Consider the following 12,754-nt stretch of genomic DNA (forward strand, 5'->3'; position numbering starts at 1 on the left):
TAAGCCAAGATTGCGCCACTGTACTCTAGCCTGGGCAACAGAGTGTGACTCCATCTCAAAAAACAAAAAACAACTCATCTAACATCTCAGAAAGATATTGTAAGGTTTAAATAAAATCAGATACAAAATTGCTTGGAGAAACTAAAAGTGTCATAAAAATGCAAGATAGTATCACTACAAAACCAAAGTTGTACAGGTTTCCTGCGGTTATGGTTGTGGGCCCACAGATTGACAAATCATCTTTAATCATGACTACTCTCTATCTGTAATCCTAGATTTATATATTCCATGTTAATTTCAGATATCAAGAGAACTAGGCAGGCAGAACATAATTCTTTTTCACGGCCTATGTCCCATACCTCTCCTCTTGAGGAGTCCTTACTCGGGGATGAAGATGATGAATGAGGTGCAGCCACCAAAGAAGTAGCACCAATGGCTGCAGCTGGAGGGAGTTCTCGCTCTTCATTTCCTGGACGCCGGTTCCAGCTGGGGTCACTCATGGGTCTCCGGACAGAAGATACTATATCAGAGCTCCTGCTTCGAACTAGTCTCTCAGGGTAAGAATGCCTTTGCTTGAATGCCTCCATTTCAGCTGGAGTTAAAACATGGGAACCAAAGTTTGGCAACCTGGCCTCATTTCCTCCCACAGCTCCTTCCAGGATTGGGGGATCTGGTGGTGGATGCGATGGCCTAGCATAGTGAACCTTTGGCCTTACCACAGCAGAAGCCCCTGCAACACAGGAAAAAAAGTTTTGTAACTGAGACACAACATATCTAACAAAGGCATTAACAAGGGGATTTGGTTTCCTCCTCCTGTCTATGACATAAGTGAAAAAGTTCATTTCACTGGTTTACCTTCATGTGAAGACAGTGGATCAAACATGGCCAGCAGAGACTCTGACTGAGAAGGAGGAGAGGTCAGCTGGTGGGCACCTAAAACAGGAGGGAAACTGTGAGACCAAGCCAGGACGCAGGACAGACGGTCTCAACACAGTTTAAAGGGTTTTAAGTATTCTTTGACGGTTCCTTTTTTGATCCATTAGAACTTGAGAGGCATACCAGAAAAAAAAATCAAATTATGATTACTTCCAATTCATTTTCTGTTTTTATGAGTATCTTCATACACAGATTTTCTTTACATTTAAGTGGTCTGGCATCTACATGCCTGTTACTTCTAATGGCCAAATGCTAGTATGGTTCATGCAAAGAGAACAAAGCTGGAAGACCTAAACCATCAATGTTTTGAGAATGTCACAGCTTCCCTGAGCCTCGCCTTCCCCTCACCTGAAAATATAGGGGGCAGGCTAGGTGTAGGGGCTCATGCCTTTAATCTCAGTGCTTTGGGAGGCCAAGGAGGGAGGATCGCTTGAGCCCAGGAGTTCAAGACCAGTCTGGGCAAGATGGTGAGACCTGGTCTCTACAAAAATTTACAAGAACTAAAAATTAAAAAATAAATAAATTATAAACATAGGGGCAATACTCTGTACAGACAGCGTACAAATAAAAGGCTGTAAATCTTGAAGTTCTAACACTGCTCTCAGCAAATAACTTTAAAATAGATAAGTATGCAGAGGATTGAAATTTCAAACATAAAAAAATTATTAATCTAAATGTTTTTAGTCTGAAGCTATTTTTTGTTTTTTTGGTTTTTTTTGGTCTGAAGCTATATCTTTTGATAATGAATGAGAGTACTATTATGCCTTTTGATTTTTACTTTTGTTCTATAGTTAGATCATTATAAAAGATGGACTAAAACAGCAGTTCTCAAATTTTGGTCTCAGGCTTTTTTTTTTTTTTTTTGGAGACAAAGTCTTGCTCTGTCACCCTGGCTGGAGTGCAGTGGTGCAAACATAGCTCACTGCAGCCTCAATCTCTTGGGCTCGAGTGATCCTCCTGCCTTAGCCTCCCAAATAGCTGTGAGCACACCACACCCAGCTAATTTTTATGTTATTTTTTGTAGAGACAGGGTCTCACCATGTTGCCCAGGCTGGTCTTGAACTCCTAGGCTCAAGCACTCCTTCTGCCTCTGCCTCTCAAAGTGCTGGGATTACAGGCATGAGCTACCATGCCTGGCCAAGATATCTTTACAACTTAAAAAATTACTGACCCTAATAGCTTTTGTTTATGGTGGTTATATCTATTGATATTCTATATTAGAAAACTGAAGTTTAAATATTTATTAATTCATTTAAATATACCCATTAAATGGTAATACAAGAGTCTCTCTGAACCTACTCTGGTTTGGGAGGCTGTCCATTTTTTTTGTTTTTTTGAGACAGAGTCTCACTCTGTCACCAGGGTGGAGTGCAGTGGTGTGATCTCAGCTCACTGCAACCTCCACCTCCTGGGTTCAAGCGATTCTCCTGCCTCAGCCTCCCGAGTAGCTGGCATTACAGGCACACGCCACCACACCCAGCTAATTTTTTGTATTTTTAGTAGAGATGGGGTTTCACCACGTTGGCCAGGATGGTCTCGATCTCCTGACCTCGTAATCCGCCTGCCTCGGCCTCCCAAAGTGCTGGGATTACGGGCGTGAGCCACCGCGCCCAGCCCCATTTTTAAAAAAAAAAGAAAAAATTTTAATGGTAACACAAAAAAGCATTAAAAATAAATAAATAAATAACTATTATTTTCCAAAATAAAAAATGAAGAGAATGACACATTTTTTGCAAGTATTTTTAATGTACAGCTTACTAGAAGACAGCTGGATTCTCATGTCTGCTTCTGCTTCAATGTGTTGAAAATGTTGTTTTGGCTGAAGTATATAAAGAAAATCTGGCCTCACACGGACATGTAGTTGGAAAAGGAACAATATGTTAGTAGCCTTTTCAGAAAATTGTGGATATTATTCTTTGATACTCTACCACATCTTGAGAAGTATAGTTTTTTAAAGGATAGCTACAAGGTAGAATTTGAAACCAAATCAATGAACTTTTTGTCCTCTGCTAAATTCACATTTTTCATATCACCACCAATCTCACCAGAAAAGTCTTTAAACAACAGAAAGCTGTCAAACTCATGCAGGTAGACACACGTTTCCAAAATTCTAATTTTTGTCCAAAAGTTTGAATTTCATCACTGGCAACAAACTCCACTCTATTAGTTGCTTCTCTAAGTAACAGGATCATTTTGTTAATTTTTTTTTTTTTTAAAGATGGGACCACAGGCATGCGCCACCACACCTGGCTAATTTTTTTATTTTTTTATTTTTGTAGAGACGAGGTCTCACCATGTTGCCCAGGATGATGTCGAACTCCTGGGCTCAAGGAATCCTCCAGCCTCAGCCTCCCGAAGTGCTGGGATCACAGGTGTGAGCCAACGCACCTGGCCGCACTTTGTTAATTTTTGAGATGTCTGCCAAATACCCAACTACGTATTCATAAGAAATACAGTTTATCTGTCATTCTTCCAAGTAAAAATAATATTTCATGAAAAACCAAATAAAAATAAGGGGAAACATTGGCTAGTTCAGCTAACAACTCAAATAATCCATAAGTGCTTCTTGAGACATCTCATCATATCTCAGAATGCGGTGAAAATGCAATATGGGTGCTTCCTATTTCTTCACACAGAATATTAAAAAGGTGTATACTCAAGGGTTGAGATGTGATTAAGTAATTTTTATTCCTTCATCAAAGACATTCCTAAGTAAAACTTTTTTTTTTTTTTTTTAACTGTGAGTGAAGAATACAGTGTGGTGCCCTTGCATCCTGCTAGGGCCCCAGCAAATTTTATCCACTTTGCCTATGCACCGTAAGTACAAATGTCGACACAGTGAAAATGGACAGTTAACTTTGATTTTTATGAAAACAGTTGTGACTTCATCTACACTCCTCCCTCAAAGGGTCTTAGGACCTCAGTGGTCCATGGAGACCATGCTTTGAGACTGCTGGTTTAGAACAGTGGTTCTTGATTGGTGGCTATTTTGTCCCCCAAGAGAGCATTTGGCAATGTCTAGAGACATTTTTGGTTGTCACAACCCCAGGGGGTAAAGGGCATATACTACTGGTAGGGGCCAGAGATGCTTAAACCTCCTAAAATGCACAGGACAGGCCCCCACAACAAAGAATTTCCCAGCCCAAAATGTCAATGGTGTTAAGGTTAAAAAACCCTGGTTTAGAACAAAAAAAATTGTAAAAATAGAAAAAGTACCTCGCAGAGCGCGGTGGCTCATGCCTGTAATCCCAGCACTTTGGGAGGCCGAGGCAGGCAGATCACCTGAGGTTGGGGGTTCCAGACCAGCCTGACCAACATGGAGAAACCCTGTCTCTACTAAAAATACAAAATTAGCCGGGCGTGGTGGCGCATGCCTGTAATCCCAGCTACTTGGGAGGCTGAGGCAGGAGAATCATTTGAACCTGGGAGACAGAGGTTGTGGTGAGCCGAGATTGCGCCATTGCACTCCAGCCTGGGCAACAAGAGCAAAACTCTGTCTCAAAAAAAAAAAAAAAAAAAAAAGACAAAAGGTACCTCAAAACCTAACACCCAATATATAAAACCACTGCTAGCATTTTGGTATTTCCAGTACTTCTTGCATAGGTTTTTAAAAAATGTTTTACTGGCCGGGTGCGGTGGCTCACACCTGTACTCCCAGCACTTTGGGAGGCCGAGGCAGGTGGATCACGAGGTCAGGAGTTCGAGACCAGCCTGGCCAATGTGATGAAACCCCCGTATCTACTAAAAATAGAAAAATTAGCTGGGCGTGGTGGTGGGTGCCTGTAATCCAAGCTACTGGGGAGGCTGAGGCAGGAGAATGGCTTGAACCCAGCAGACCCAGGAGGCGGAAGTGCAGTGAGCCAAGATCGTGCCACAGCACTCCAGCCTGGGTGACAGCACAAGACTCCGTCTCAAAAAAAAAACAGAAGTTTTATTATTTTGTGTGTAAAGTTCTACAAAATAAATTCCATGTAGTATGTTCTAGTTCTTTCTCTAAGTCATTTCATATTCCTTAATGCATTTTAAAATAGCTACATAAATTCCAATAAGCAGTTACATCAAAATTATTTAGCCATTCCACTTTTCAATTTTTTAAGTTATTTCTGGTTTTCTGCCAATACAAAACATTATAAAGAACATCTTTGTGCTAAGGACTTTCTCTACACATGGAACTTTTTCATTATGACTGACACCTAGAAGTGGAACTAACCTGACTAAATTTAGAATGTGAACATTTAAGACCTTAAATAGATACCGACAAAGTATGTCCCAAAGTGCTATACCAACAGATGCTGTCACCAGCAATGTGTCACAGTGCCAGTTTCAACCACGGATGTGGTCATTTTTTAAGTCATCCTCATTTCCCCCTCTTACCGTGAGTTATTTCATCCATGTCTGGACTAGTGACAGAATCTTTACCCCCAAAATCAGAGCTGCACTCAGATCTCAGGTCTTCAATCTTATTGGGAATATCCTCAGAGGTTGCACTTATGCCTTTAAAAAACAATAGTAAAAAATAAACAGGAAGAAGAACAAAATATCCACACAAAAAGTATATGAAATTTGGAGAAACTGAAACATTCTCGAATTTTGTGTCCCAGTTCTATACATGTGAGTTTAGTATTATATCCTTTATGGTACTACTGCTTAAATATACTTACCTTGCTTTACACAACATAATCAGAATCGTACAATTCTAAAGTAGGACAGGCTACTAAGAACAGAAACAGTTGTAGAGAGACTGTTTGCCAATTACTTCAACAGGCTCCATAAAGCCACACATTAAGTTCTCAAAGATTTCAGGTGCAATGGAAATAAGTTTGTTTTCTGGAAATTACTCAGCTCTTAAATATAACATATCTTTTTGTATCAACTTTATAAATAGGAGGGGGTAGGGGGTGAACACCTTCAAATCCCTACTCCTTAAAACAAGACAGACATACCGGACACAACACTGAGGCCTGGTGTGCTGGGGCGGGAACTGACCTCCCTGACATCCGTATCATCAGATGTGCTACCCAGTCCAGAACAGCTCTCCAGTTCTTGTAGACGCTCCTCCTGCTTTAGGTCTGGGGCCTCTAAATAGAAGATAAGAGGTATGTTACACTTGTGATTCTCTTAGCACACCACAATTTCAGCTTTTGTGACCCAGATAAACAAAGCTACCAGGGCATGAATAAAATCAGTGCAAATACATGTGTAAGTCTGGACTAGTTAATGCTAGTTAGATTAAGTGTTAAGTCAAAGTTGTGATTTTCATCCCAATATAAGCCAGTTCACTGTGCACAGATGAAAACGTGGTTCTAGATCACTAATGTCACAGAGTATGCTATTGATTAACATGTGAACTGGACAAGAGAGTATGGAATAGCCTGGTATTAAATCAACCACTTCCTAAAAAGTAACTCCTATGAATACTCAACAGCTGGTGAGCTAATCCTATTGTCCCCAACTGGTCTTCAAACAAGGCTAGCATATCTGAATGCTTTAACATTATAAAACAGGCCAGCCGTGGTAGCTCACACCTGTAATCCCAGCACTTTGGGAGGTCGAGGCCGGCAGATCACCTGAGGTCAGGAGTTCGAGACCAGCATGCCCAACACGGTGAAATCCCATCTCTACTAAAAATACAAAAACTAGCTGGGCGTGGTGGCAGGTGCCTGTAATCCCAGCTACTTGGGAGGCTGAGGCAAAAGAATCACTTGAACCTAGGAGGCAGAGATTGCATTGAGCCGTGATTGCACCACTGCACTCCAGCCTGGGTGACAGAGTGAGACTCCATCTCAAAAAAAAAAAAAATTATAAAACACATATCAGGATCACTTAATAATTCTTGAACCAAGTAAATCAACAGAATGTAATGCAGATATATAGTTACTTATATTTACATTCTGGTAGTTGACATTTAGTTGAAGGCAAAGATGTGTCTTCATAATCAGAAAAAAATGCAATGCATATAAAAAGACAAAGTACAAAACACTTTATATACATTTATAATAACCTGCACAAAAAAAATCCTCAGGATTACAGAATCTCAATTTCAACGTATTTCAAAAACACATTAAGCATGTTTTAGAGAGTCAAGTTCTTCCCTGTGATAAATCTAAACGTGTTTACCAAGCAAGCACTCAGTTTGAACTGTGTTGCTACTCTTATCCTGTCATGAGTTTGTGGAAGATACTAAATTCAATGATTCACACGGACTCTGATAATCACAGAAAATTGCTTTCAAAATAACTCAACACAGAGTCTGAAAGCACCTGCCATCACAGTCTATGCTATCTAACAGAGCATTTTCCCTTAATGGACAGAAAATGCCCTAAACTAATTTTCCATTTGACATTCTTAGCAATGTGATCACCTCATCTTTGTCAAATGTATAACTGGCTGGGCATGATGGCTCATGCCTGTAATTCCAGCACTTCGGGAGGCCGAGGTGGGCAGATCACCTGAGGTCAGGAGTTCAAGACCAGCCTGGCCAACATGGTGAAACCCCGTTTCTCTAAAAATACAAAAATTACCCGGCATGGTGGGGCATGTCTGTAATCCCAGCTACTCAGGAGGCTGAGGCGAGAAGACTGCTTGAACCCAGGAGGCAGAGGTTGCAGTAAGTTGGGATTGCGCCACAGCACTCCAGCCTGGGTAAAAGAGCAAGACTCCATCTCCATTAAAAAAAAAAAAAAGTGTATTTGACAAAATATACATAATACAGACTTGGGATACCTTGCATTTAATTAAAACTTCTGTATAAATGAAAAAGCAAACAATGACAGCATACTAACCTGAGTCACTTGGCAATACCTCTACACTCCAAGCTTCGCTTGTTGTCTCTGATATGGTAGAACCAGTGCAGGGGTCAAGAAGCACTGACCCTGAACCTGGGAGGCACAGCAAACTGCCTAACATGTTCTCTGCTGCAGCACCTGTATAACCAGTGGGAAGCAAAGGGTTAACAAAGATCCTGGAGGAAAGTGCAGTGATAGTGGAGAAAAGCCAAACACTAGCTAACAAAATCTCCTGGCTGGGCGCGGTGGCTCACACCTGTAATCCCAGCACTTTGGGAGGCTGAGGCAGGCAGATCACTTGAGGCCAGGAGTTCAACACCAGCCTGGCCAACATGGTGAAACCCCGTCTCTACTGAAAATACAAAAATTAGCCAGGTATGGTGGCGTGCACCGGTAGTCTCAGCTACTTGGGAAGCTGAGGCACAAGAACCCGGGAGGCAGAGGTTGCAGAGACTGCAGTGAGCCGAGGTCATGCCATTGCCCTCCAACCTGGTCAATGTGAGTGAGACCCTGTCTCAAAAATAAAAATGGCCGTGTCATTTTGGGACTTTGTCTCAAAAAAAAAAAAAAAAACACCAAATTCCTCTCTACCTACAAGAAAGAGGCCAAAGTAAGAATAACTTCAATCAAGCACACCACTAAAAACACAAGTTCCTACTTTGGTCACAATGGCACAATACCCTTTTCACCAGTTTCCTCCAGTTCACCTTTGACTCTCCATAGAGAAAACACGCATCATTAAGTCAAGTAATTTCAACAGCTTTAGCTTTGATTTCTCAGCAAATTTTACAGGGGTCCTTAATATCGTTCTAAAATTTATAGCCCTACAAAGATTAAAAACACTGAGAGTTTAACCACAGAATGTTATGCTGGCCAAATATTTTTTCTTCCAGCATATTAGTCACTATTCAGGGCAATAAGATACATTCACAGGAAAATACACATCTTCATAGCACTCACTCAACTGCAAATACAGCTTATTGCGCAAATACAGCTAACTGCCAAGAATAATACCACTTTGGCATCTGGAACAAAGTAATGTAAAACCAATTAAGAAATCTATTTACACTACTTAAAAATACAAATCGAAAGTATTAAACATTATTATACGTCTGTGTTAAAAACACTGAAGTTCAAAAGGCTTCACTACTTTGGATTAAACCTTAATAAAAGAACAATTCTACTTCAGGGCATGAAAAAAAATTAGAAAAAAAGTTACTAATAAAAGTTACCTTTTAAAGCTATATCATAAAATAATTACAAATAAAATGATGTCTGGAACTTGCCTAAACATAATGAGGGGAGAGAAGAGGGTAGTGGATAGGAGAACAGAAGAAACAAAGCTGGCCATGTGGGTCTAACTCCTGAAGCTGAGTGATGGGTACACTGGGTTCATGATACCACCATCTCTTGTATTTGTTTAAAATGTTCCATGATTTAGGCCGGGAGCAATGGCTCATGACTGTAATCCCAGCACTTTGGGAGGCCGAGGCGGATGGATCACTTGAGGTCAGGAGTTCGAGACCAGCCTGGCCAATATGGTGAAACCCCGTCTCTACTAAAAATACAAAAATTATCTGGGTGTGGTGGTGGGCACCTGCAGTCCCAGCTACTCGGGAGGCTGAGGCAGGAGAATCACTTAAACCAGGGAGGCAGAGGTTGCAGTGAGCTGAGATCGCACCACTGCAACTCCAGCCTGGGCGACAGAGTAAGACTCCATCTTAAATTAAAAAAACAAAAACAAAAACAAACCTATTGGTTACTATGCTCACTACCTGGGTGGCAAAATCATCTGTACACCAAAGCCCAGCAACATACAATTTGCTCTAACAATTTCCCATGTAACAAATCTGCACATGTACCCCCTGAACCTAAAATAAAAGTTGAAGAAAAATAAATAAACATATCAATAAATTTTCCATGATTTAAAAACAAAATGAAGATGAGGGTTACAAGACTATATATCTTTCAGAACTCATAAAACAGTATCCAAAAAGGAGCGAATTTTAGTGTATGTACATAGCACCTGAATAAACTTCACATTAAAAAAAAAAAAAAAAGAAGGCAGGAGGATCACTTGAGCTCATTAGTTCAAGACCAGCCTGAGCAACAAAGCGAAATCCTGTCTCTATTTGAAAATAAATAAAAATGTAAGAAGAAGAAAAAGAAAAACCTGGTTACCCTTAGGAACTGAATTAACTCTTCCAGAAGCGAATTCATTTTTTTAGAGAACAGCAGTATCATATTGTTGTGAAAGATTTTATGGCTATAATCTATAAGAATTTTCATCTTAAGGTTAGGTGTTTGGCTTCAAACAGAGAATATACTAATTAGAGACAGACTAAGAACTTATACTATGCCCTGCAAACAACACTTGACCAGAAGCTAATTCAAAACACTGGTTTTTCTTTCTTTTTTTTTTTTTTGGGGGCAGCTGGGAGGAGGATGGGTAAGGGGTGGGATTAAATGTAGAAAGGAAAAACACTAGTTATATTTAAGTAAAGAAAAAAGTACCCAAATGCCTTGTTCCATACAGTTATAACAGTTTCCCAGATGGTGCTAACACACACAATGTTTGTCAGGGCACTGGTGCTCCCTCCTATGAAAGGTTGGTGGATTTGAATAACTAAACTGTGATATTTCAGAGACATTAAATGGCAGTTACCTGCAATTTCTTGCAAGCGATCTTCATCAATATTAGGGTCAAAGTCACTTCCCAAGACGTCTGTACTCCAGGTCTCACTCACTGTTTCTGATATGTCCCTATCATCTGTTAATCCCATCATGTCACGAATTTCAAACTTCCTTAGCTTATCATCAAGGTTATCCTGTGTTGTAGCTATCAAAAACAAAATTAAGCACTTTTAAAATAGTAGCACAGCTATGACTTTTTAATCAACTTTAAAGAATTTTATCTCCATGTTGGTCAGGCTGGTCTCGAACTCCCAATCTCAGGTGATCCGCCCGCCTCGGCCTCCCAAAGTGCTCGGATTACAGGCGTGAGCCACTGTGCCCGGCCTATCAATTCACTTCTTAATCTAGCATTTTGCATATGCCAACCACCTATCTCAGAATCTCCCAGGAAGCTTGCTAAAGAGGTGACATTTGTTCAACTTCTTTCATAAGTTCATATGAAAGTTCCTCCTCCACTTATGCAATGGCCTCCAGTGGATAACTGAAGCTTCGGATCGTACCAAATCCTATATATTCCATGCTATTTTCATCTGATAAGCAGTGACTAATAGGCAGGTAGTGTATATGTGGATACACTGAACTAAGGAATGACTGATGTCCTGGATGTGATAGAGTGAGACTGTGTGAGATTTCATCACATTATTCAGAATGGCACAGAATTTAAAGCTTATGAATTATTTCTGGAATTTTCCATTTAATATTTTTGCACCAAGTTTGCCCATGGGTAACTGAAGCCATGGAAGGTGAAACCATGGATAAGGAGGTACTACTTTATTACTTGAGTTTTCTCTGCTGCTTGCAACAAACTTAATCCTAATTAATACACTGATAAACAAATCCAGTAAAATACAGCATTACTTTTTTCAAGCCACACACACTCCAATGACAATACTCTTTTTCTTTCTAAAAACTGACTTCTTTTTTAGAAGTAAAACTTGGGAAATGGAATTTTTAAAAAGCTAACCAGGTAATTCTTATGCATGCTAAAATCACTGTGTCAAACCTAGTTGAGGGCATCATCTTTTTTTTTTTTTTTTTTTTGAGATGGAGTCTCGCTCTGTCGCCCAGGCTGGAGTGCAGTGGTGTGATCTCTGCTCACTGTAAGCTCTGCCTCCCGGGTTCAGGCCATTCTCCTGCCTCAGCCTCCCGAGTAGCTGGGACTACAAGCGCCTGCCACCATGCCCGGCTAATTTTTTGTATTTTTAGTAGAGACAGGGTTTCACCGTGTCAGCCAGGATGGTCTTGATCTCCTGACCTCGTGATCCGCCCGTCTTGGCCTCCCAAAGTGCTAGGGATTACAGGCATGAGCCACCGCACCTGGCCCATCTTTTTTTTTTCAATCAGAGTCTCACTCTGTCGCCCAGGCTAGAGTGCAGTGGTGCGATCTCAGCTCACTGCAACCCCTGCCTCCCAGGTTCAAGCGATTCTCGTGCCTCAGCCTTCTGAGTAGCTGGGATTACAGGTGCTCACCACCTCACCTGGCTAATTTTTGTATTTTTAGTAGAGATGGGGTTTCACTATGTTGGCCAGACTGGTCTCAAATTCCTGACCTCAAATGATCTACCTGCCTCAGCCTCCCAAAGTGCTGGGATTACAGGCGCGAGCCACTGTACCTGGCCAAGGGCATCATCTTAAATGAACAAATCCAAAAAACTCTTTCAACTTAATCTTCCTAAGGCACCTCACTTCCTCATCTTCACTGAACCAAAAGCCTTCAGTGGCTTCCAGCTTACTACTAAAATACTGATATCCTTCTTTCCACAACAGGGATCCACCTACTTTTTAATCCTTACCTCACTCTATTTCCCTAACTGATACCTGAAAAAGTACTATGGCTTCCCACCTCTTTGACTTGCTTATGCTTGTCCTTCACCTAGAATGACCTATCTCCAACTTCTGCCAAGGCAATGCCAGCCAGCCCTCAAGGCTAATATTTTCTTCCAATAAACTTTCCCTATACTTTCTTTTTTTTGAGACAGAGTTTTGCTCTTTTTGCCCAGCCTGTTGTGCAATGGCACGATCTTGGCTCACCGCAACCTCCGCCTCCTGGGTTCAAGCGATTCTCCTGCCTCAGCCGCCCAAGTAGCTGGGATTACAGGCATGCGCCACCACCCTGGCTAATTTTGTATTTTCAGTAGAGACGGGCTTTCTCCATGTTGGTCAGGCTGGTCTTGAACTCCCGACCTCAGGTGATCCACCCGCCTCAGCCACCCAAAGTGCTGGGATTACAGGTGTGAGCCACCAGGCCCAGCAGCTTTCCCTATACTTTCAACCATATGTATCTCTCACTCAGAACTGCCAAATACTTTTATGATACTTTAAATCAATTGTGTACTATT

The 12,754-nt window shown here is 41.1% G+C and overlaps 1 protein-coding gene across 42 annotated transcripts in view; it reads right to left on the bottom strand.

Annotated features, from left to right (window-relative positions):
• GAPVD1 (GTPase activating protein and VPS9 domains 1) overlaps positions 1-12,754 on the bottom strand; it is a 109,172-nt gene that overhangs the window by 27,074 nt on the left and 69,344 nt on the right. For 23 of the 42 annotated variants that reach the window (XR_010148850.1, XM_024345880.3, XM_016961667.4 and 20 more), the window contains 6 exons: positions 10,387-10,560; positions 7,719-7,859; positions 5,880-6,014; positions 5,311-5,430; positions 856-933; positions 360-730 (listed from right to left, as the gene is read on the bottom strand). Coding sequence is in view for 40 of the 42 variants with exons in the window: in XM_024345880.3 (XP_024201648.1) it covers positions 360-730; positions 856-933; positions 5,311-5,430; positions 5,880-6,014; positions 7,719-7,859; positions 10,387-10,560 (1,019 nt within the window). In the remaining 2 variants the exon portion in view is untranslated. Of the gene's footprint in view, positions 1-359; positions 731-855; positions 934-2,694; positions 2,776-5,310; positions 5,431-5,879; positions 6,015-7,718; positions 7,860-10,386; positions 10,561-12,754 lie in introns of all 42 variants that reach the window. The other 19 variants (XR_010148849.1, XM_063788317.1, XM_016961661.4 and 16 more) reach the window with 1 other exon arrangement.

This window comes from Pan troglodytes, chromosome 11 (genome assembly GCF_028858775.2).
Source record: "Pan troglodytes isolate AG18354 chromosome 11, NHGRI_mPanTro3-v2.0_pri, whole genome shotgun sequence".
In the NCBI taxonomy this organism is placed as follows: domain Eukaryota; kingdom Metazoa; phylum Chordata; class Mammalia; order Primates; family Hominidae; genus Pan; species Pan troglodytes.